General features: G+C 34.6%; 2 protein-coding genes across 11 annotated transcripts in view; one reads left to right on the top strand and one right to left on the bottom strand.

Moving 5' to 3' along the window:
• Positions 1–25700, top strand: part of LOC149775874 (3 beta-hydroxysteroid dehydrogenase/Delta 5-->4-isomerase type 1-like) — a 40544-nt gene that overhangs the window by 10946 nt on the left and 3898 nt on the right. For 4 of the 5 annotated variants that reach the window (XM_089943453.1, XM_089943451.1, XM_089943452.1 and 1 more), the window contains one exon: positions 1819–11566. In XM_089943453.1, the coding sequence (XP_089799579.1) occupies positions 1819–2381 (563 nt within the window). In that variant the 3' untranslated portion in view covers positions 2382–11566. Of the gene's footprint in view, positions 1–1818; positions 11567–25700 lie in introns of those variants that run through there. The other variant, XR_016416506.1, reaches the window with a different exon arrangement.
• The window catches only part of LOC149775873 (uncharacterized), a 29991-nt gene continuing 15844 nt past the window's right edge, over positions 11554–25700 (bottom strand). For 5 of the 6 annotated variants that reach the window (XM_089943442.1, XM_089943446.1, XM_089943443.1 and 2 more), the window contains 4 exons: positions 24845–24918; positions 22451–22534; positions 19502–19596; positions 11554–14413 (listed from right to left, as the gene is read on the bottom strand). In XM_089943442.1, coding sequence (XP_089799568.1) covers positions 13655–14413; positions 19502–19596; positions 22451–22534; positions 24845–24918 — 1012 coding nt within the window. In that variant the 3' untranslated portion in view covers positions 11554–13654. Of the gene's footprint in view, positions 14414–19501; positions 19597–22439; positions 22535–24844; positions 24919–25700 lie in introns of all 6 variants that reach the window. The other variant, XM_089943447.1, reaches the window with a different exon arrangement.

Below are 25700 nucleotides of genomic sequence, written 5' to 3'. Positions count from 1 at the left end.
AAGTGTGCTCTGATCGTGGTACTCTAAGTATGATCTGAGCAGCTGTGTTTTGAACTTTTTGAAGTTTCTGGAGCAGATATTGAGATGAACCAGACAGAATTGAGTTACAGTAATCCAGTCTTGAAAGTACTGATGAACACACAAGTGTTTTAGTGGCATCAACTGAAAGATACTTGCGAATTGAGCTGATGCATCTCAGCTCAAGATATGCAGCCTTGCATATGTTCATGACATGTTGGTGCAATGTGAGAGTACTGTCCAGAGTAACACCTAGGTTTCATACTGATTGTGTGAATTTAATGTAGGTGTTGCTGATATTTATTGTTTGAGGTAAAGGATGTGAATGAGAAAGTCTTTGTGTTGTGATCATAATGGCCTCAGTTTTATCATCATTCATCTGCAGCTTGTTACATGTCATCCATGATTTCACATCAGAAATACACCTCACTACACCTTGGATGGTATATATATTATGTGTTTAGGCTCAAATAAACAGTAACACAGAAAGAGTGACAACAACAAGCTTTTTCAAATTTAACAAATACGTTATTTTCCTGGAAAAATTCTGTAAAAATGAAAAAAAGAGAAGAGCTTACAGTTTGAAGAATCAAATCCAAAAATAATCTAAGAATAATCCACAAATTATTTTACAAAAGTCCTTGTAACAAATGTTCTAATAATTTCAAGTTCGAATCCTGATGGAAAATTCAAGATGGATGACAGTGACGTATGCTGTGGTCAGTACTGTCCTTATCTACAGTTCCTTGTAGAAATACAAATAATGGCACTCCGTTGTTGGAAATCCAAATTAAATTTGTAAGCAATGTCTTTCCAAAATTTTTGTGTGAGCACTCCTTAAAATATTTCCAGAGAAGAAAGAATTAATCCTTTTGAAATCCAACTGATCTGAAGAACATTATAGCTCAAAATCTGGCTACAACAAACTAACTTGACATCAGTGTAAAAAGCCCCAAACTGAGAAATCTCTCACTACATATTTCTATTAAAACTAACAAATGTGTAGTTATGGAAAAACCAGAATTGCAAAATGGGGGTGGTCATGTGATCGTGTTTATGTCACGTACACCAAAAATGACCCTGATAAAAACCAATCATTTTCTCTAAAAAATAAAAAAAAAAAGTTGTTTACATCTTAAACCCAAAGCCCCATCATGACCTTGACAACAACCAATCATTTTAAAATAAAAATATAACTTTGTTCACTTATTTTGAATCAAGGTCAGCATCCAGGCCAACACTTGGTGTTTATGAAAAGAATGATTCAGGTCAACCAATTTTCTGGAAAAATATCATCTCCAGTTAATAAATTTACATTACAATAACATGTAACAAAAATAAAACATAAAAAATTTACAAACAAACCATTAAATTAAAATAAATATATATTAAATCAGATATACGTAACTATATCTATATATATATATATATATATATATATATATATATATATATATATATATATATATATATATATATATATATATATATATATATATGTGTGTGTGTGTGTGTGTATGTGTGTGTGTGTGTGTTAAAATTAGGTTTAGTATACAATAAACCTTCTAAATATTGTATTTTTTCTGATCAAAATGCAGTAGTAATGCACGAGACTTTCATTTTTATTTTGCATTTATTTGAACAAAACTGAGATGTGAGCATGATGTCATATGTTACTGGTCACAGTATCAACTTAGTTTAATATTTTGTGTAAGTTTATAAGCCCAAAAAATGTGATACACAAACATTCAACAGAATGTTTGTATATAATAGAGGACAATTTATTACTTGTATTTTCAGGTGGAAAATTACGGACACTTTCTCTCAGACCAGTAGCTATGTATGGAGAACTGGACAAATTTTGTGTAACCTTCAATCTCCATGCTGCCCATAAACTAGGAGGAGTCATGTATCAGCTTGATCCAGGGAAGGCAGTCCAACAGTTCATGTATGCTGGGAATGCAGCATGGTTTTTCATTTGTGCAGAGAAAACATTAAGGGGAGACAACTCTGCTGCTTCAGGCCATGCCTATTTTCTGGGAGATGAAACTCCATTGAACAATTATTTTGATTTCCTCAAGCCATACCTTGCTATCCATAATTTCAAGCTTTCAACTTTTCGAATTCCTCTCTGGCTAGTACTGTATCTTTTGTATTTGATATGGTTCTTTTTATGGGTTATCTCCCCTGTCAAGCAATTTAACTTGCCTTTAGGCCTGGCATCTGTGATTTATATTGGCAAAACTAGATATTACAGTTATGACAAAGCCAAAACACTCCTGTCTTACAGCCCTCTATTCAGCCCAGAAGAGGCTTGGAAGAAAGGGTATAAATTTTATTCCTCACTGAAATTTCCAAAATGAGTAAGTGGTTTCTGTGATCTTTTTTATATAGAATAATGTATTTTTTGGCACAGTAAATAAATAAATATTAAAGCAGAGTCCTGAAGCTGGTGGTAAAAGAACATTTTCAAATAATTTGTTAAAAATGAAAATTTCTTTTTGAATTAACAAATCACAATTGTTTAAGAATTTAGCAATGAAGTTTGTTATACTTATGATTGAAACAAAAATAATCAACTATTTGCACAGACCACACATACACACACAAACAGGGTCTCACAGATCTTGTGCCCAGAACCCAGGGCTACCCAAGAAATGTCCTTAGGCTACTATGTATTGAATTTTTGTAGCTTTTTGGGTTACTACTTGATATCATTAATATATTGTGCATATTTTCACAACAGTTACTATAAATATATATTACATTGGAGACTAATTCCCAATGACTCAGGTTCATCGAACAGAAAGATTTTTCTACCCAGTGAGAGGCAGCCACAGTAGCTCACCTGGTAGAACATCAGGCTTATAATGCAGGGGTTTTGGGTTCAGTATCTGTCCAGGTGAACTACCTCAGTGTGTCAGTTAGGTATAGCCACTTTACAGAAAGGTACTCGGCTTCTATTTCATTAGCATGATATATGTAATGTGCTAAAAGTGCCATTAAACCAACAAAAACCAGTGCAGTGAGTGCAGTATAAATCTTGCTTCTAAATCAAATAGTTTAATTTATTTTATGTAGATGTTTCACAGAAGCTCAGCACTTCACATTAATTTTTTAGATCACTTGCTCTGTCAGACATGGTCTTAAAGAAATTTCATGCTTTGACCAATGCATGAGAAGGATAGAAATAGTAGCAAAACAAACTGATAACTGGTAGAATTATTGTATTATATTTATCTAAACCTAAAGCTAAAAGGAAAAATAACTCAGCAAAATCAGAGATCTGACAGGAAAAATTATATCTAATGGATATAATTTAAGAACAGAAATAAAAATTGAATATGAATAGAAATTATTGTAAAATTGACAAATATAGATGATTGTGTACATATGTAAAAGATGCAGCTAAATATAATTAAAGCATTAAATTTTAAACTTATTGTAATCTTTTATTATTCTAGTAAATCCCTGAACAACAATAAATGATCACTAAACAGAATAGTAAATAATCCTCTTTTAAATCATGGCACTTGTATTATTTACTCTGTTTTGGCAGAACTCCAACTGTCCTATTCATATAATCTATCTGCAGCTTTTTCAACTTCATATTTCTCCGCTTTCCTTTCTCTTTTGATGATAAAAAGCTATATCAAAACAACATTTTATATTTCACCCATGTCTTTGACCCATGCACATAGTTATAAAATTTATCTATTTTCACACTAATACAGGAAGATCTGCTAATTTAATAATATTGTAAATACGTTTATGCTCATTATATTATTTTGCATATGCAAGCATTTTTTGGACTGGAACAGATCTTGATGACTTGCAGCATCATATTTTGAATAGTCCTTAATTTCACATAAAGAAAGAAATATTTCAGCAAAAGTCTTGTAATTATTATAAAATATTACAAGGGAAAAATGGTGTGGAATAAAACTTTAAATTGTTGTACCCTTTGCATTACAGTATTTACAGACATTTTCCTCTAATATTGTTCAGCAGTAACACTTTTAAGTGCCTGGTTGGACAGACTCTTAGCTTCCATGTGTCTGACCTTGGTTTCACTTTCCTTGAACAGTCAGTCAAACATTAATATCAAGCCCTGATCCTTTTATCTGTCAAAATATATTTTTGCAGCATAGTATTCCAGTGTTGTTTCTAGTTATAATCCATACATTTTAAAATAGTATTTTAATTTGCTCAAAAATTATTTTAAACAAAATTGCAGTTAACTGAAGATTATATTTTTGCAAATTCTTAAGAATTGTTTAATTACAGTCTCCCTGTGACCCATACTGTTAAATTGGCCATTTTTTTACCATGTAATTTATCCAGTCTCTAGGCTTTAATATTTTAAATGACAACTTTCCATTTTTTTAATAAATGTATTAAAGTTCATTTAAGTTTGTAGGAAAAAGTCTGCAAATGGCTTAGTACATATTAGCTAACATGCAAGCTATTGCAAGAAGAAAAAAATGGCGGACTGCAAATGGTTGAAAGAAAGCACAACATAATAACCTTATATAAAACAGTGCATACTTTCTATAGCAAGCATATCAATTTGTGTCTTTCATAGATCTTTGAATTTTTTCAGAAGTAAAGAGAAAGTATATCAAATCAAATGTTGCAGTACATTGGTGCAGTATTCTTCATTGAATTATATATATATATATATATATATATATATATATATATATATATATATATATATATATATATATATATATATATATATATTTCATTTATACATCCATTTAAAAATGTGTCACATGATCATGGAATACCATTCCATTTTAGAAACAGTAACTCACTGACAGCTCAGTTATATTTTTTTAAGCTAAAAATATAGAATTACATGAGTTCTGTACTTATTCATACTATATTACGGCTATATTTTTGTGTGTATTCCTGAAATGTTTATGCCAATGTTTCTGATGTTTATGTACTAACAGCTTCCTCATTTGGTGCTCAGCATTAAGAGGTTAGTGTTAGGCCTGGTTGGCTTGGTATCAGCATAATGTGATTGGGTGGGACATCATGCTACATGTCTGCGGCATGACGCCCCAGTACTAGACATACTATAAACTGCCACATTGCAGATATATTAGCGATATGACTGAAAATTTTTTAAAGCTATGTTAAGAATCCAAAACATACACACGCACACTAGAATGGGTATTTCTTTTAGACTGTAGGCCTGTAAGCTGTTTTAACATTTTGCAAGATTTTTTCGATTTGCATAATGAACATTGCTCACATGTTATACACAATGCTAGATCTTGGTAAAACATCATTTGTAGGATTGTCCCATTACATTTGAATCCAGAATGCAGTTCTCTGTTTATAAAGGTAAATATTTTTTAAAATTTTGCAAGTTGTCTTTGGTCAACATTATTGATAATTCAACATACCTTTTATGCCAACATTAGCAGTATCTTTTATACATCTTTTATGGATAGGTGTCACTTGAATGAAGTTTTAAAGTTAATAAGACATTTATAAAATATATTTGTAAATGCTCTCCTTTATTAAAAACGAAGGTGTTCTTTATTGTTTTCAAAGACAGATTTAATTGTGTTTGCTGTTTTCAAATATAGTGTGGGGTGCATGCTTACATATATTGAAACCTCTCAAGACCAAAGTCACTTGGAACCAAATAAAGATTTCAGCTTTCAGATGTTTTTAACTTTTTAGAAGTAATGAAAACATGTTTGAAAAAACATGTACAGGCAGTAATTTTTAAAAAATATATGAGAGAATAAAATTGTTTTTGTGTAGGATTTGCTATTGTCAAGGAACAAATGTACACCACTTCCAACTACCTTCTCTTCAGTCGACATTCCGGACATGTTTGCAAATTTCTTCCATGACAAAGTACAAACCATTAGAGATAAGCTTCACACCACAATTACAATTGACTCGTCATCAACATACAGTTGGGATACAGAATTTGAGCGGCAACCATTAGCAGCATCTGAACCTGTCTCTATGGATTTCGTACGTACAATCCTGTTCAAGAGTGCACCAAAGTCATGTGAACTTGATCCAGTTCCAACATCACTGCTGCTTGAGTGCTTAGATCCGGTATTGCCTTCACTAACTGATGTTATTAATACCTCTCTCTCATCTGGGGAATTCCATTCATTTTTCAAAACTGCCATTGTAAAGCCTCTGCTGAAGAAACCAACACTAGACCATAATGATTTAAAGAACTACTGCCCAGTTTCTAATCTCCCATTTATATCAAAAATCTTAGAAAAGATTGTTCTATCCCAGCTTGTATCTCATCTGAATTCAAACAGTCTTTTAAGCAATGTACAATCTGCATATCGCCCTTGCCACAGTACTGAAACTACTCTTCCAAAAGTAGTTAATGACATTCTATCTGCTTTGGATAGCGGAAAGATTACCGTCCTCACCCTCCTTTGCAGCATTTGACACAATAGACCATGATATATTACTTCACTGTCTCCAGCATGTATTTGGCATTCATGATACAACCTTACTGTGGTTCAAGTCCTACTTGGTCAACAGGACTGCAAATGGAATACACTCCAGCCCAGTTAATCTATGTTGTGGTGTTGCACAGGGGTCTGTTCTTGGACCTGTTCTCTTCATTCTATATACTCAGCCACTTTCAAGTGTCATAGATCATCATCCAGTCTCACCAGTTGTATGCTGATGACACCCAAATATACAAATCTAGCCACCCAACTAAAGTTGATGCTACCATCCAAGGTGTAGAGAGGTGCATTTCTGATGTGAAATCATGGATGACGTGTAACAAGCTGCAGATGAATGATGATAAAACTGAGCCATTTTCTGATCACAACACAAAGACTTTCTCATTCACATCCATTACCTCAAACAAATATCAGCAACACCAACTTTAAATTCACACAGTCAGTACGAAACCTAGGTGTTACTCTGGACTTTACTCTCACATTGCACCAACATGTCATGAACATATGCAAGGCTGCATATCTTGAGCTATCAGCTCCATTCGCAAATATCTTTCAGTTGATGCCACTAAAACACTTGTGTGTTCATTAGTACTTTCAAGCCTGGACTATTGTAACTCAATTCGGTCTGGTTCATCTCAATATCTGCTCCAGAAACTTCAAAAAGTTCAAAACACAGCTGCTTGGATCATACTTAGAGAACCATGATCAGAGCACACCTCCCCACTGCTCTGTACCTGACACTGGCTATCCATTCGATCCAGAATCAAACACAAAATTTGTTCTCTGTGCTATGTTTCACTGATGGACTCTAGTCCAACATACCTATCCGACCTCACCGATGTGTACACACCAGCAGGATACTTAGGCTCCTCTTCTGACAATCGTATACTCATTATTCCCACTATGAAAACGAAGTCATATGGACAATGTTCTTTTGCATACCAGGGCCCAGCAACGTGGAATGAATTGCCCACTGAACTTAAGACACAAAGACACAGTGATCCCATTCAAGAGTGCTCTTAAAACTCACTTATTTTGACTGCAAGAACAAACTTAAAGACCTAATAATGTTTCCTACCTTAAATATTTCATCATGTTTTTTTATGTTTTCTAATTTCATGGTGTTTGTTTTTTGTAATCTTATCATTATATATGTTTTTTATGTTATAGGTGTTGTGTAATGTTGTAAAGTGCTTAGAGCTTCTAAAGATTAGGCACTATACAAAGTCCTCATTATTATTATTATTCATTAATTTAATCTGCATGATTTCTACTCTTTCTAGATCAGTTTGTGACCACATGCACTTATTATGAGGCCTCCAGTTTACTTAGGTTTTACAGATTTGAAAAAAATATGTTTTTCTAAGTGTTTATGTGCTGCAAGAGAGATTATATATTATAGATACATCCACATTTACATCAGCATCAGCCATATTTGTTGTATGCTGGTAGATTTACTGTTAATTTTATAAGGTGTTTGCAAGTTGAAATAAATTATTGAATCTGAAGAAACTGGTATAAAACACACATAAACAGAATGTAAATAAGGCTTTCTGCTAGTATCTATGTCATTTATAAATTGATTCTGCCTCAGTGTGTCTTATTATAAGCCAATGTTTCCATCATCCAGGTAAAATAGGCAGAAAATCATCTGCTAGTGACCTTATCGGGAAACATCTATTGAATCAGATAATGGAATGGTTTTTGGTCCTAGCATGGTTAAACAATTGTTACGCATGATCGTTCAGTTTGTCAAATTTGCAGGCATTGTTGAAACAAAATTTGATGCATCACTGTTGTATTCCAATTCATGTTTTGAAGAATTCTGTTTTCTTTAGAATATCTTAAACAATAGATGTTTCTATGCCATATTTTCCCCCTAGTTTCTTAGAGCAGTTTTGGCAAGATTCATACTCACTAATGAGACCAATTTTATCCTGTTTACATTAGGTAGTTCAATTCTTTGACACAGTTGGTAATTCTGACATCTTGACATGCAAGTGAAGATGAAAGATAATCGTGGTTACCGAAGACATATAGGTAATGACTTTTCATCATTGAAAATCAACTGCGTGAATCTGGCTTTTGGAATGCTGTTTGTTGGTCTCCATCGGCAAAGCATCGGAAGTGAGGCAACATGCCAGGTTAATAAAACCCTGATATTTAATTAAAAATATTCAAAAAATGTTCTATCGTCACAATTAGATGATAAGCAAATAATCTTTTTTAAATGGTTTACCTACAAGTATTTAGTTATGGTTATTTCACCTTAAAAGCTGGCTCTTTTTATGGTGCGGAGACTTCAGATTAGCCTATTGTCAGCCCTAATCTGTATTGGGGTACAAGTATTGTTTTTACCTCACATGCCTTGGGCCATTTTCAGGTCTTTTGTCTTACAGATAAGCCTCCTTCAGTAATTGAAATTAACCAGTTTCAGCAGGTGTCAGAAATTTAACTGTTAAAATACATCTCCAAGTTTGAAATTTTTGATTTTCCAGGTTTTCTTTGAACATTTGGGATCAAAATTTGTTTTGGTATTCAAAGTTGCATGGTTTCAGTTTACTGGGAAGAAAAATTATGATATTAAATAAGAAAAATTTGAGACTCCAAAAATATTTTAGTCTTGCCGGGATTCTGGTATACTGAGGTTTAGGTTTTGAGGAGGTACACTGTATTACAGAGCCCCATGTGTCTAGTTGATCAAAACTACAGAGTATATAATACTGTCAACTCTCATGCTGGGAGAAAAAAAAACTCCTGATTCTGGGGGTCGTTCTGTGCCTACCTCCCAATTTCATATCTTCCGATTTTTGCAGACTGCCAGCTAACCCCTGATTATTATATGATGTCAACTCTCATTTCTCTTTTTAAAAAATCCTACATAAAGATATATTTTATGCAAGCCATAAAAGTAATGTTCTGTTCTATCACCCGTGACTATTGTTGTTTCAAAACAATTATCATCACACTACTAAGAAAATGTTTTCTTCAGTAAATAGAATGTTAAGTTTAAACATTATTCATGTCAATTTTTGATTTTTTAAAAATCCTACCAGAATACTAAAATCTAAAAATAAACTGCAACAAAAAAATAAACCACAACAAGAAAATTTTCAGCAATTAGTTTCAATCCCAAGAATGATCACTGTGAATGCTGTAGCATTTTCATTCCCACCAAAGAAACTTACACAAGTAAACACCTGGCATACTATACCATATATATTAACATTTATTACCATCATTAAATTAAACAAAGGAATGAAGAAACATACCACACAGCTTATGTGCCCTAAAAAAAATTAATTAAGTATAAATGTGTAATTTAGTAAACAATGTTATATGCCATTTGAGTTGAGAATAAGGAAATAAGGCGGAGTATAAATTCTGGGGAAAATAGTTGCCATAAGTACAGTAGCTTGAGACTGCATATTTAGGCACAGCTAAATGCAACAAAATAGGGCATTGTTTATTTGTAAATCAATTGCTGGTGCTTACATAACACACATGGTAGAACATGGTTTCTTTGATTTATGTTTGAGGGCTAGACCTTTCCACAAGATAATTGCAATAATAAGGATTAACTGTTAATTAGTCACACTGGCTTTCTTGTTTACTTCCAAAGACTAACCTTTAGCTATTTTGAGCACTTTTGCCACAGCTGACCAGAATATGAAAAGAAGGCATGTCCTGGGGTAAAATAAGGCATGATACAGGGAGAAATGGTAAATCCTTGGAGAATTTCATGCATATTGGACCAGGTAGATCAGTCAATACTTAGTGAAAATGTGGTTTAAAAAATGTCAATTTAAAAACCTCCCAATTTTAGGTCCTAATCTCCCAATTTTTTTTTAATTCAATCTCCATACTTGGCTTTTGAAAAGTGGACAGGTATGTGATAACAGGGATTTCTTTATAGCCTAGCATGCATGTTACTTGTTATATACTAACAGTATGCTAGGCTATACATGTACTGAAATTTCTGTCATCACTTCAGATGATCAACAGATATTACACATGGAAACTTTGGTTGGCTGTCACATTCAAACTTTGTCAAAGTGGTCAATCTGTGAACTGGCCGAAAGTGGCCTTTACAGAGAGGTGGCCTTTTGTAGAATGTCACCTAATGTTGCGATTTGAGATGGCAAAATATGAAGGGACTAAGTGAATCTGACCATTTTATGCATCATACAACTTTACTGAAAGTCATACTCAAAAACATTCTGACCATTCAAACGGCTGCATTTGTAAATTCAGATTAAGACTGTCCAGTCATTTGTACATTTGGATTAAGACTGTCCAGTCATTGTACATTCAGAGTATGACTGTCCAGTCATTGTACATTCAGATTATGACTGTCCAATCATTTGCACACTTGGATTAAGATTGTCCAGTCATTTGTGCATTCAGACTAACATTGTCCTGTCTGTAGTAGCATATACTACTAAAAACATTTGAGTAAAATATTTTGGCATGAAGTGACCACAAAAGGGACATTTTGAAGATAGAGATAGTCAGACAGACAAACAGATATGGTATTCAATCAACATAGAAATAAAAACCACAAAATCTAAATCATCCTCAGTTTTAATTAGAATCAGAAGTTCATGTACTTCAAGGATAAATTTGATGGTGGCATAATTTGTCTTTCTAGTGAATGCTGCATCACAATATATTTTTTTCAAGCAAATGGACATGAATAAATTTGACTATGTAACAAAATTAGATCTGCTTATACAAAAGTTGTCAGGCTTAAAGTGTTGTTCACAAGAAAAAAGTGGGTTGAAACTCAAAAATAGTGCACAAAATGGCTATTAGGAACTTTTTAACCATTACCTTACTATTTGTGAGTTTATGGCATCCAGTGATTTACAAACTGAAGCTATAATGTTAGCTATATGTAAAACTATCAACAATGTGGCTGGCTTTGTATTATGAATTTACAATGTTGCACTTTTTGCACTATGAATATGCCATGATGCTCATTTTTTACTATGGATATACAATGCTGCCCTTCATATTATGTACATACAATGCAGCCAATTTTGTAACATGAATACAATGTCACTCATTTAGTACTTTGAGTATATGATGTCAATCATTTTGTTCCCTCGGGTTCTTCCTCCACCATTAATACTGGCCACCATGTATAACCTATCGTGTGCTGAAAAATGGCGTTAAACCCTACAACAACAACAACAACAACAACATTTTGTTCCATGAATATACAATCTAGTTCACAAACTAAAGATGTACCAATAAACATACCCTAACCAGAAAAATTCTGATCAGGTATTCATCACCTGTTCGGTACTATTTTCCATAACTGCTAACAGTACTCTAATAACAGTTATTAAGTACTAAGTAGCCCATAAAAAAATTATCTTTGGTTCACCTGAAAAAGAGCAGGACTATGGAGTTGTCCATTCTGGGTTTACACTCATCTAACTGTGGTCTTAACCGATTTCTATCAGCATTTCATATAATAAATCCCTGTCTCTTAATTATTCTTCTTCTAAAACTATAATTGATTGATTAAATATTAGGTCCCTTTTGTTATTAATTTATGTGTGTGTGTGATTTGGATTTTTAATATATCTTTGAAAAAAATGTACAGTCATATTGCTATGATGTCTGCAGTGTGGCAGTTTATAGTGATGTCTAGCACTGAGGCATCATGGCACAGACATGAAGCATCATGTCCCACCCAGTCACATTATCCTGCCACCAGTCCAACCAGTCCTAACACTAACCTCTTAATGCTGAGTACCTAGTGAGGCAGCTGTTAGTACCACTTTTTAAAGTCTTTGGTATGACTCGGTCTGGGTTCGAACCCGCGACCTCCCACATCTGACGCAGACATTCTAACCACTAGGCCACCGGAGCGGTCGTGGCTAAATGTAAATTCTACATATTACACTCTGGTATATCAGTGACTCTGTACTAAAACAAGCCATGAATATTTCAAAAACCAATTTGCTATTTAAATAAAATGAATGCAAAATAGACGTATCTGCAAAACAGATGCATACCAAAGAAAAATTCTTATAAGTTTTTATTTCTATTTGTTGAAGATTATTATATATATTGGTGCATAGGAATCTGGATTTGGGGGACAAAGGACTAAAAATTGTGGGAAACCCATGACCCCACACTTAAGGTGCAACTGGGATTAATCTTTGGAGCAGCACCGAGACAAAGAAATCCCAGTCGAAGGTTACATTAGGGAATAGCACTGATACAAAGAAATCCCAACCAAGATTTACTTTGGATATGGTACTGAGACAAGGAAATCCCATTGGGGGTTTACATTGGGAATGGCACTGAGATAAGCATATCCCAACTGAGGGTTTACATTGGGAATAGCACTGAGATTAGGAAATCCCAATCATGGGCTTACATTGGAAATGGCAATGAGACAAGGATATCCCAATTGAGGGTTTACATAATGGTTTTGTTGCCCTGCAAAATAAAAATATCTGCCCAGTACCAATCCCAATAATAGATTGTGATCTCACTTGTTCCAGATTTTCTCTTAAGTTGCTGATTGTGCTGTATAAATTTTATTTTATGACACCCGAGATTTTCAGTCCTCAACAGTTTGAACACTGAGCAGATATGTAATTTGTAACAGTGATTGGTAGAAAGGGTCCCAATATTTGTTTAATGCTTCTATATATTAGTGAAACTTTATTGTTTACAATGGCATGCATATAGTTGTTAAAATCAACACATACATTTTATGTTTCATCTCTCCCACTATAAATACATATACATAAAAATGAAGGGTAGATTTGCCTATAATCATTAACATGTTTGTCTCAAAAAATTTATGGTGAATAAACAACAGCAATAAAAAGGGCATGGGAGTCATTAAATATATAAACTCAAAGTAAGACTGCCTTATAATGAAATAAATGTTACATGTAACTTTGCTCCTGCTTAATGAAATGTGATTCATGGCCATACATACCTTATAACAGGAACCATGTAATAATTCAGAACCTTAAAAGCAAGGAAGTGTTGTACTTGTACATTCTGTCTTTGGCATGTAAAATCGAACCAAGATGGTAATTAATCTTAGGATGTCATTAGTAATTCTGCGACACACTGATAATAGGAAAGAAATAGAAAACAAAGAGCTGAACAAGGTCATGGTGTCCTATTTAATCCACAGCTTGTTGGCCTGCAGCAAGCAGCGCTGTTAAAATGCCTAGAGATCGGCTCGTCTCATCTCCTTGTCCAATAGCAGCTTGTATTAAATCAGCTGTCTCAAGAAAAGAATCTCCTGGATTGGATTTGATGACAATCACTCGCTTCTGTGGTGAATTTGACGTAGTCTGTATTGTCTCTTCCTGAGACACAATGAGATCCTCAGCTGCAATTGCATTTTCCTGAAGGAAGGCCTCTGCATGAATTGTAGACTGGTTCTCTGTATGATACTGAAGATCCTGACTGGGTATCAGATGCATTCCTGTTGAATTATGTGAACCAGAAGGAAATGGTTCCTGAATATTCACAGCAGCATCTGTTGGTACCTGAAATCCTATATCCTCAAGGAGTTCCATGTTTAATTGTTCCAAATCTGAAGCTGCTTTCAAAATCTGTCTTGAAACTGTCTGGGATTCCATCTGGTTCATAACAGGTCTCCTATTTCCATGTGACATCTGAGAAATACTTCCAACTGAAATAACTGGTTTGCAACACTCCAACTTTTTTCTAGGTACTTTATCAACACTTGGATCAAAGCATTTGCCAGATTTTGTAATTAGTGTCCCTGGCTGCATGTCTTTGTATTTCTCTTTGTCTTTTAGGGTATACTTTGTAACAACATCTAAGTCATGAACCAGTCGAATATGCTTGACCATGTTACCTTTAATGACACATTTGTAGGAACAGAACTGACATTCAAAAGGTTTCACACCCTGAAAGTACAGAAATCTCATTTTAGATGATGTAGAATGAAATCAATAATTAGGTAGTTTTCAAGCAGGTGATAAATCTGGATTTATAAATATTTATTCATCAATATATTTACATAAGAAAACTCATATTAAATATATGTCAGTAGTGAATTTGTTCAAATATTTTTGGAGTGTGATGGTGTGTACTGATTCAAATGAACAAAGGAAATTTAATTTCCTAAATAAAATGCTTTTTTATTTTGTAATGATATAGATATGCAAAGATGTTCCAACATAAGATTTGATCTTGATCCAAAGTCTGTGCCTACTGAGAGTTTGATGAACATGGTATGTCATCAATTGACCAGATTTTGTATCAATAACAATAACAGCAAAATTGAACTACATCAACAACAGTAATCAGTGTGTAATAATTTTCACTTAGGATTAATATCTGAATTATGTCCCTTTATGTAGGTAGCTTTGCTTTTCAAACCACATAAAGCAATATAGCTAAATATAGACAAGTACCTACAATTAGAAATTAAAACTACAGGTATTCTAACTTAGTAACAGAGGGTAGACTGCATAAAGTTTGCCTGAGTGCAATAAATTCTCCAAGCCAAAAAAGACACAGAATTTAACTGACCTATGTGTAGGGCACATGAATAATATCAACAAGTAACTATTCCATCCATCCCTGATTCTCACCCATGTCCAAGCAATAATTACTTTTGTATAGAGTCAACAACATGTAAATCAGTGGTAAATCATTACTGCATGATGTCATGCTGCAAGTAGTTTGACTTTACATCCATCATGACATCATCATGCAAGCAGTTACACTTTACATCATGATGCAAGCAGTTACACTTTAAATCCATCTTGATGTCATGATGCAAGGAGTTACACTTTACATCCATTATGATGCAAGCAGTTACACTTTACATCCATCATGATGCAAGCAGTTCCACTTTACATCCATCATGATGCAAGGAGTTACACTTTACATCCATCATGATGTCATGGTGCAAGCAGTTACACTTTACATCCATCATGATGTCATGTTACAAGCCGTTACACTTTACATCCATCATGATGTCATGGTGCAAGCAGTTACACTTTACATCCATCATGATGTCATGGTGCAAGCAGTTGCACTTTACAGCCATCATGATGCAAGCAGTTCCACTTTACATCCATCATGACATCATCATGCAAGCAGTTACACTTTACATCCATCATGATGTCATGATGCAAGGAGTTAGACTTTACATCCATCATGATGTCATGGTGCAAGCAGTTAGATTTTACATCCATCATGATGTCATGGTGCAAGCAATTACACTTTAGATCCATCATGATGTCATGGTGCAAGCAGTTACACTTTAGATTTATCATGATGTCATGGTGAAAGCAGTTGCACTTTACATCCATCATGATGTCATGATGCAAGGAGTTACACTTTACATCCATCATGATGTCATGGTACAAGCAGTTACACTTTACATCCATTATGATGTCATGGTGCAAGCAGTTAGACTTCACATCCATCAAGATGTCATGCTGCAAATAGTTAGACTTTACATCCATCATGGTGTCATGGTGCAAGCAGTTAGACTTCACATCCATCATGGTACAAGTAGTTAGACTTTATATCCATCATGGTGTCATGGTGCAAGCAGTTAGACTTTATATCCATCATGGTGCAAGCAGTTAGACTTTATATCCATCATGGTGAAAGCAGTTAGACTTTATATCCATCATGGTGTCATGGTGCAATCAGTTAGACTTTATATCCATCATGGTGTCATGGTGCAAGCAGTTAGACTTTACATCCATCATGGTGTCATGGTGTGAGCAGTTAGACTTTACATCTATCATGGTGTCATGGTGCAAGCAGTTAGACTTTATATCCATCATGGTGTCATGGTGAAAGCAGTTAGACTTTATATCCATCATGGTGCAAGCAGTTAGATTTTATATCCATCATGGTGTCATGGTGAAAGCAGTTAGACTTTACATACATCATGGTGTCATGGTGCGAGCAGTTAGACTTTACCTCCATCAAGATGCAAGCAGTTGGACCATATCTATCATGGTGTCATGGTGCAAGCAGTTAGGCTTTATATCCATCGTTGTGTCATGGTGCAATCAGTTAGACTTTACATCCATCATGATGTCATGGTGCAAGCAGTTAGATTTTACATCCATCATGGTATCATAGTGCAATCAGTTAGACTTTGCATCCATCATGGTGTCATGGTGCAAGCAGTTAGACTTTACATCCATCATGGTGTCATGGTGCGAGCAGTTAAACTTTACATCTATCATGGTGCCATGGTGAAAGCAGTTAGACTTTATATCCATCATGGTGCAAGCAGTTAGATTTTATATCCATCATAGTGTCATGGTGCAATCAGTTAGACTTTACATCCATCATTGTTTCATGGTGCAATCAGTTAGACTTTACATCCATCATGGTGCAAGCAGTTGGACCATATCTATCATGGTGTCATGGTGCAAGTAGTTAGACTTTACATCCATCATTGTCATGGTGCAAGCAGTTAGACTTTACATCCATCATGGTGCAAGCAGTTGGACCATATCTATCATGGTGTTATGGTGCAAGCAGTTAGACTTTACATACATCATGGTGTCATGGTGCAAGCAGTTAGACTTTACCTCCATCATGGTGCAAGCAGTTGGACCGATATGGTCCATATATCATGGTGTCATGGTGCAAGCAGTTAGACTTTACATCCATCATTGTGTCATGGTGCAAGCAGTTAGACTTTACATCCATCATGATGTCATGGTGCAAGCAGTTAGACTTTACATCCATCATGTTGTCATGGTGCAAGCAGTTAGACTTTATATCCATCATGGTGTCATGGTGCAAGCAGTTAGACTTTATAGCCATCATGGTGTCATGGTGCAAGCAGTTAAGACTTTGCATCCAACATGATGTCAGGGTTGATTCGTACAGTTTGCTTTTATGGCTGATACTGTGAGAGGTTGCCCAATCTAAATAAAAACACTTGCCCAGCTGACAAGTACCATATGCTTTTACCCACACAGAATAAACACTTATGTTGCCAATCTATAAAAAAAGAAACAAACTTGCACTGTCACACAAGTACTATATGGTTTTATCCACCCTGGATAAACTCTGATATCACCAATCTAGAGAAAAAACACTTGCCCAGTCTGACAAGTACCATAAAGTTTTAATTACCTAGAATAAACTCCAACTCAACCTGTTATTATGGAAATATAAAAGTTGACAATGCTAGTGATCTAAATCTGATCTTGTGAAAGCTTGTTTTCCCAAACATATGAGGTGACCTTTTAAACACCACTCATAAATTATGCAACATAATAGCTAAACATACATATAACTACATCTACATAATACACAGAAAATTAAAAGCCATTGTGACCTACTTTTGATATTGGTGAGTAGTACTATGCATGATGAAACAACCCTTTAATACCTTCAGGGCATAATAAAGGATATGCAATTGCACGGTTCATGCTAATTTTAAAAATTTCCACCAACAACTGAAATCAATTTTTTTTAAAAAAACACATTTTTCGCAAGTTCTGTCTTTATTTATTTGTGAAATTCCTTCTATATCAGAAAGTTTTCCCTTCTCCCCTGATGAATCAGAGAATTTCTCCTACAAATTTTCAATTCTAGAGGATATACCCTGCATCAGACTGTACTGTATGAATGAAATGAAACCAAATTTATCACTTATTACCTAAGCCAATAATACTAACACTACAAATGAAACTATATATATATAGTCCTTCAAAGGGCCTGACACTCTATTTTCCAGAAAGAATTTCCAAAAATTCAATTTAAGACCATTTCTTTTTAACTGCTGAGTGTTGAATACATATCTGATACTCTTCAGTGGCAAGATTGTCAAATTATCTACTTCACTTAGGCCCAACTAGACCTTGGAATGAATGTATGTATGACATGTATTTATGACAACTCTTCAAATAGTTTAGAATGAGCATTGATAATGAACTTGTGCTAATGGACAGACATTAGATGATGGGTGATGGACAGGCATTAGATGATGGGTGATGGACAGACATTAGAAGATGGGTGATGGACAGACATTAAATGATGGGTGATGGACAGACATAAGAAGATGGGTGATGGACAGACATTAGATGATGGGTGATGGACAGACATTAGATGATGGGTGATGGACAGACATTAGATGATGGGTGATGGACAGACATTAAATAATGGGTGATGGACAGACATTAGATGATGGGTGATGGACAGGCATTAGAAGATGGGTGATGGACAGACATTAGATGATGGGTGATGGACAGACATTAGATGATGGGTGATGGACAGACATTAGAAGATGGGTGATGGACAGACATTAGATGATGGGTGATGGACAGACATTAGAAGATGGGTGATGGACAGACATTAGATGATGGGTGATGGACAGACATTAAATGATGGGTGATGGACAGACATTGGATGATGGGTGATGGACAGGCATTAGAAGATGGGTGATGGACAGGCATTAGAAGATGGGTGATGGACAGACATTAGATGATGGGTGATGGACAGACATTAGATGATGGGTGATGGACAGACATTAGAAGATGGGTGATGGACAGACATTAGAAGATGGGTGATGGACAGACATTAGATGATGGGTGATGGACAGACATTAGATGATGGGTGATGGACAGACATTAGATGATGGGTGATGGACAGACATTAGAAGCTGGGTGATGGACAGACATTAGATGATGGGTGATGGATAAAAGGCTATCTTCTGGTCTATCACCAGATGAACAAGATAACACTACATGCCCTGCCACTGTAAATACTTATCTGCATTAGGATTTGATTTCTTGCACAAAATTGTTTGTTTATATGTGGATGGATGAATGGATATAGATCAAAAACAGAAGAGTGAAATGATAAATATTTCAGTTATTGTTAAATTTAGCAGACTCTTTGTTTTAAAATGAACATGCTCTTGGCAGGACATAATATTATCCTTGGTGAAAAACTGTTGACAATTTGTCACTGATGAAATGGAAATGTATTCATGCTCACACCTCCTGTGTATGCTTCAGCTTGATATGGGACAGCAGAGTAGACTTGCTAAATGCTGCATAGTTACAGTTTTGATGCTCACACATAAATGATGGTCCTGTAAAAAATAAAACTGACATTACATGTAGTGAAAGCCCTTAATTATTATATACTTTATTTTATCTAGACTATAATGTTCTGCCGTATCTCTTTTAAAATAAAAAAAATGCTGAAATTATTTACAAAACTTGCTGACAACTGTAACAGAAAAAGATGAAAAATTAAGGGCTTTAGCAGCTCGGATGTTAGCCAATGGCTTTACGCAATTGCAGTCCGGGGTTTGATTCCCATAAGAAGCATATGCAAAAGGTGTGTACAGAACTACTTCATTGTCGGGCCCCTCATTATTACACACTCCATGTTATAGGTCTGGTATCACATGGATCCCATTTTATTATGCAGTAGTAAAACTAATGTACGTCATTATAAGGCAATCTAACCATAAGGTTCCTATGGACAACAATATAATGAGTGCCATATTTGGCATGTATGTGATAGCACATACATCAATTAAGATAGATATGGACTCAATGGAAAAAATCTACCATACTGGCTCAATGCAAGGTAACATTCTTTGAATTTCTCTCCTGTAAATTAACTAGTTTATTTAAATCCCAAGAGTGTGAGTGTGATTTGGATTGTGATAAGAGCTTTTAAAAAAATTCTGTGATGTATGAAGTGTGACAGATTATAGTGATGTCAAGCACTGGGGCATCATGCCGCAGATATGTGGCATCATGACCTACCCAGTCACATTATCCTGACACGAGGCCAACCAGTCCTAACACTAACCACTTAATGCTGAGCAACAAGTAAGGCAGATGCTAGTACCATTTGTATAAGTCTTTGGTATCATTTGTCTGGGGCTTTTGAACATGCATTCTCCCACATCCAAGACAGAAATCTGTGTGTGTGTGTGATTTGGATTTTTAACGTAGCTTTAACAATTTTTCAGTCATATCGCTACGATGTCTGCAGTATGGCAGTTTTTAGTGATGTCTAGCACTGGGGCATCATGCCACAGACATGTGGCACGATGTCCCACCCAGTCAAATTATCCTGACACTGGGCCGACCAGTCCAAACACTAACCTCTTAATGCTGAGTGCCAAGCAAGGCAGCTGTTAGTACCATTTTTTGTAAGTCTCTGGTATGACTCGGCTGGGGATCGAACCCACAACCTCCCACATCCGAGGCAGACGCTCTAACCACTAGGCCACCGGAGCGGTCGACAGAAATCTTGAAAGCATGAGATATGATCATAAGTTTCAACAAACGTCATAAGATCTTATTTCCTGCAAAAGTGACAAAATTTTGAAAGCTTTGAGTACAGTGTATAGTATGTACTAAAGGCAATTTCTTCCTCAAATCATTGCAAACAATCATTTTCAGAATTTTGTTGCTCATCTGCAAAATATCAGAAACTCATAATTACTGTCATATTTGGAGTTTCCAATAGAATCATTACAGGGAAGAAATGCTTGAGTATGTGTCTCAAACTAAGCTAATAGGCATATTTTTTCAATCTTCCTAAAGTAGAAGTTCATTTAAAATGTAGATTGCATAACAATTGTGCATGAATGGTAATAAACCTTGGAAGTTCTTATTTCTTGCAAACGTAGTATGAAAAATTCTCAAACATTTCAGTTGATACTGACTACACGCTTATTTATAAAGTCCATCATTTTTGTCTGCATGTGAGCAAAAAAATCCACATTAACGTAAATTAATATAGAAGTCAGTAGATACAGTATATATAGTCAAGATACTTACAATCTGTACTGTATTTGTGTGTAAATTATCTCCCTTGTCCAGATTTTTCAGATTAGATGGATTTTAGTCATAGCTGTGGAAATACAGGTGCATAATCCAAGATTGCGGTGTTTTTTTAATGTTCAAAGTTAAATTTCTAAACATGGCATTTCTTTTTAAAATAATAGAAAAATGTCCTTGGGGTAAGTGGAATTTGAGTCAGTGCACAAGACTTTTTACAGCCACTTGCTCTGGGACTGTCTAAGAAAAAAGTTTTTCTGAGCACTGATTATTATTATTATTATTATTATTATTAAAATGCATTGTGTCTGCACCAGTTTTCCCTCAAATCCTGACCTAGCGTGATCCTTGAATCTTAATGTAAGAATCATATTAAAATGACAACTGGAATATTTACAGCAAAACAAACTACATGTATGTTTATTTTCATTAATATCAGTAAAGCAATACCAAAATCAAAGACTTAAGGTAGTCTGCTTCTGTAAAATCAGTGCTTTCTGAGCAGCTAAATATGACATCACTGTTACATTATTATGTCCTCAATATGATGTCACTTTGTACTAAGTTGTATATCATAACACTATAAACTCTACAAGATATCTGGCATGATGCGGTTGTGACTTTTTTGTTTTATTTATACAAAAAAACAGAAAAATTCATGCACAATTTAAATAAATGCTATTTGAAAAGAAACAATAAAGTAAACAAAAAATATAACACCTTTGAATATCTTGAATAATTTACAACATACCATAAATTGGCCACACAGGCTCTCTTTTGCAGAAAACTGATCTGATCTCAATAATTCCATCAGTACATTTTTTTGCATATATAGCCACTATAGTGTTGAAAGTGCTATTAAAAACCAATCAACAACAAATTCCTTTCAACTTCTACATACCTGCATATATCAAATTGTGTCTTATCCAGATGTTCATGTGGAAAATTTAGAAAAGCCTACTTTTTATGTTCAGACAAGAAATTGAAATTATAGCACAGAAAGGCAATGTGAACTATTGGCTTTCAATAAAATGCAGGAGTTTTCCTTGAAATTCTTGGCCATAACTGATTCAACTGTGTAAGCTGTATGCAAATCCAATGCAAGCAATACTGAATATGAACTATGTACCAGATACTCACTGTCATGGTACGTCATGTGATGCTTAACAGCGTTGACACTTTTGAAGGTTTTAGAACACTTTGGACACTGGTGGTCTCTTGATTCTATAAAAAAAAATTCAAATATCAAGTAAACTACTAAACAATTTTATAAAAAATGAACGGTTTGTGATTTTGAATAGTAATAAAAGGAAAACAAGTATCTATACAAGAAAGCTAAAATCTTATTGCACGCTATATCAGTGTTTATTCTACCTGAATATAGTTTTGTATATCACATATAGGCCATATTTTGCATACCATATATATTCAATAATTTCTAACTACAAACATCACAGAACCTGATCTGCTGTCATATAATACATCAGCAGATCAGGGACTATACTGTTTGCTCTACTGACTACTCCTAACAACTTGCATAAACCCAGATCTTCCAGTGCATTACATGATGGCAGATCTGGGTCTGTACAGTTTGCAGTTGGACTCATAAGACAGCGTGTACAACACCAGATGTACTGGAACATATGCATTAAAACGGATATAACTAATTATGGATATAATGGCCATCTTTGATAACAGGTCTGCATCATCTGTCAAAATTTGAAAAAGTGTCAAGCCAGAATGCTCTCAGTCAAACATTGGTCAAAATCTGTTGCGTGGTTTTTATAATAATGAATGATGTACGATGGACAAAGGACTATACCATGAGCATACATGGCCATGTGAACTGAAAATCAGTGAAGCATGAAATATTGGTCAGTGTGAACTGCTTCCTTTATGAAAAATTTAAACTATATCACCAAGTTGCATGACTCCATCATAAAGAATCTTTGTGAAATAAACCAGCATGAAATATAAGACCAAAAAACCAAATCTTATAAAGAGATTGTAGTACAATAGACTCAAATGCATTCAGTGACCAAGTTTCAAGACTACCATGAGCAGTGCCTGAGTTATTACCTTAAAAACAAAATAAATGTGAAAGTATATGATGCAGGTAATATAGGTCAAAGTGACCTGCTCTTATGGAAAGGATGTTCTACTCTGAGAAGCATCGATCACTGCCAACACTCAACTGCTGTCATTCAAGCATGGAATAGAGGTTAATTACACTTTCCAGTGTAAATGATTGTTTTGTTTCTTTTTAAGCTGAGGTATACACATCAATTATTTCAGCACGCCCTGCTCAAGCATTGTATCACTACCATGCAGAGTATGAATACCACATGATTACAAAAAATGTGCTGCATATGTTTCCTGGAAATTTATATTTTTCAAATGTGTATTAAGCATTAAGATGTTTTGGACCAGAAATCATATGATTATATAATTAAAATAAACACTAATCAATTTTTAGTTTTAAACAAAGTTTTGCAAATATGAAGCCACCTTATTTAATCCCATTTTATTCTTTGTTTTAATTATTTTCAGACATTATGTAAATACAAAAAATTCTTAATATAAAAAGTAACATATCTTATCCAGTTTTAATATTCTGCATTAAAGAAGTATTGGTCAAAATTCTAGGAATCTTTCAAAACATTCAAAGTGTATCGGTCAAAATTGAAGGAATCTTTCAATAAATTTAAGATTTCAAGAATGAAACAAACTTTAACACATAAATTACACAGATAGTTAATGGTTGTACAATTATGCATAAGTAAGGTGTACTTTGTAGTACATGTATTTCTTCACCGCCATACAAGACTAATCATACGAATTGCCTAGACACCTGATAGTGCAGAAGTGTCTGTGTAGATGAAGTATACAGGAATTTGTTATGCAATAAAAGTAACACAAGTTAAACTATAGAATAAAATATATACATTATTTTTCCAGTGATTACCCCATGGTGAATGCCTTACAAATTTTGTATATTCTTATAAAAGTACTCATGGACTCCAACTGACAAGCAAATCTTTTGTACGTATGTGCCAAGTCATGTGACAACATGGCATGGGCTAACTATCAAGAAGGGGCTTATCATCAGATAAAGATATCAGCCATGATGCCAACTGGTGTAGTGTTTCCTAAAGAGCTAATCATAGCCAAAGATTGGCTGCTACAGAACTTATTCATTATAATACCATTCCCTGGAGCCATAGAGTATACTGCCTTAACGAGAAAGACTACCTTATAATAAAGTATTTGACAATAAATATAATTTCACAAACATTTAATGAAAAGGTATCCAAGTTCATAATGACTTTATAACAGGAACCATGTTATAATGATGGAATGAGAAGCCCTGTCCTAATTATACATGTTAACTTCATCAGCTTATCAATGAAAGATATGGTTAAGACTATCATAATTTCTCTCGAATACATCAATCTTATACTGTAACTTTTGAAATTTCAACACCTAAAAATTTACAAAAACATGAAATACCTGGTTAGTTCTCTATATACCCACCTTTATGTGATGCTTTGTGCACAGTTACATGGTAACTAGAGAAGGCTGTGAAATCACACTCATCACAGTGGTATCTGAAATTTATAAAACTGGTAATAAATTCATTTTGACAAACAAAATCAAAAATTTACTTGGAACTATGAGCTGATGTACAATTTAAAGTTGTAGCATAATTGTGGTTAAGTCTTTTGAAAGCAACCATCTGTGGAACCAAACCATTTAATTTTGACAGGAAGATGGAGACCAATCAGTCTCTATGACCTTGGTCTTTTTACTTACATTCTAGGAACCATTATCTTCTTATTCCACTTACAATGTCTTTAATCTCTGCACTTTAAATCACAAAATCTATAGGTTTCTTTCTTGCCCTCAATGAAAGCCAACTGCAAAGCTTGATCAAGGAACTTAGTTCAAACACAAAACATCTACAAAATGTAGTCCTGGTCTATGATGTGGAACTAAAGCTGTTGTGCAGAAACAATTTTGTTCCTTTAGTTACAGTACCTTAATCTTTGACCATTTGGCCCCAAAGTTGGCAAACCCCAAACTTGACAAACTTTAATCTTACAAGAGGTGCAAACCATCCACAAAATTTGGTCCAAGTCTGCGATGTAGAAGCAACTTTATTGTGCTGAAAGCAGTTTTCTTTTCTTTGTCACAGTGATCTTGACCTAGGACCTTTTGAGCTCCATATCGGTATGCTTCTTTCAAGTGCAAGTCATCCACAAAGTCTTGCAAAGTTAGAGGGTAAAAAAACTAAAGTTATTATGTGGAAACAAGAAAGATAACAGGTGGGTGGTCGTCATGACATGGACATAGCAATGGTCATCATCATAACAATATATATGCACCATCT

This window comes from Sinohyriopsis cumingii, chromosome 19 (genome assembly GCF_028554795.1).
Source record: "Sinohyriopsis cumingii isolate HCF-2022 chromosome 19, ASM2855479v2, whole genome shotgun sequence".
NCBI lineage: Eukaryota > Metazoa > Mollusca > Bivalvia > Unionida > Unionidae > Sinohyriopsis > Sinohyriopsis cumingii.
The sequence above is the reverse complement of the archived record's forward strand: the minus strand, read 5'-3'. Positions and strand labels throughout refer to the sequence as shown.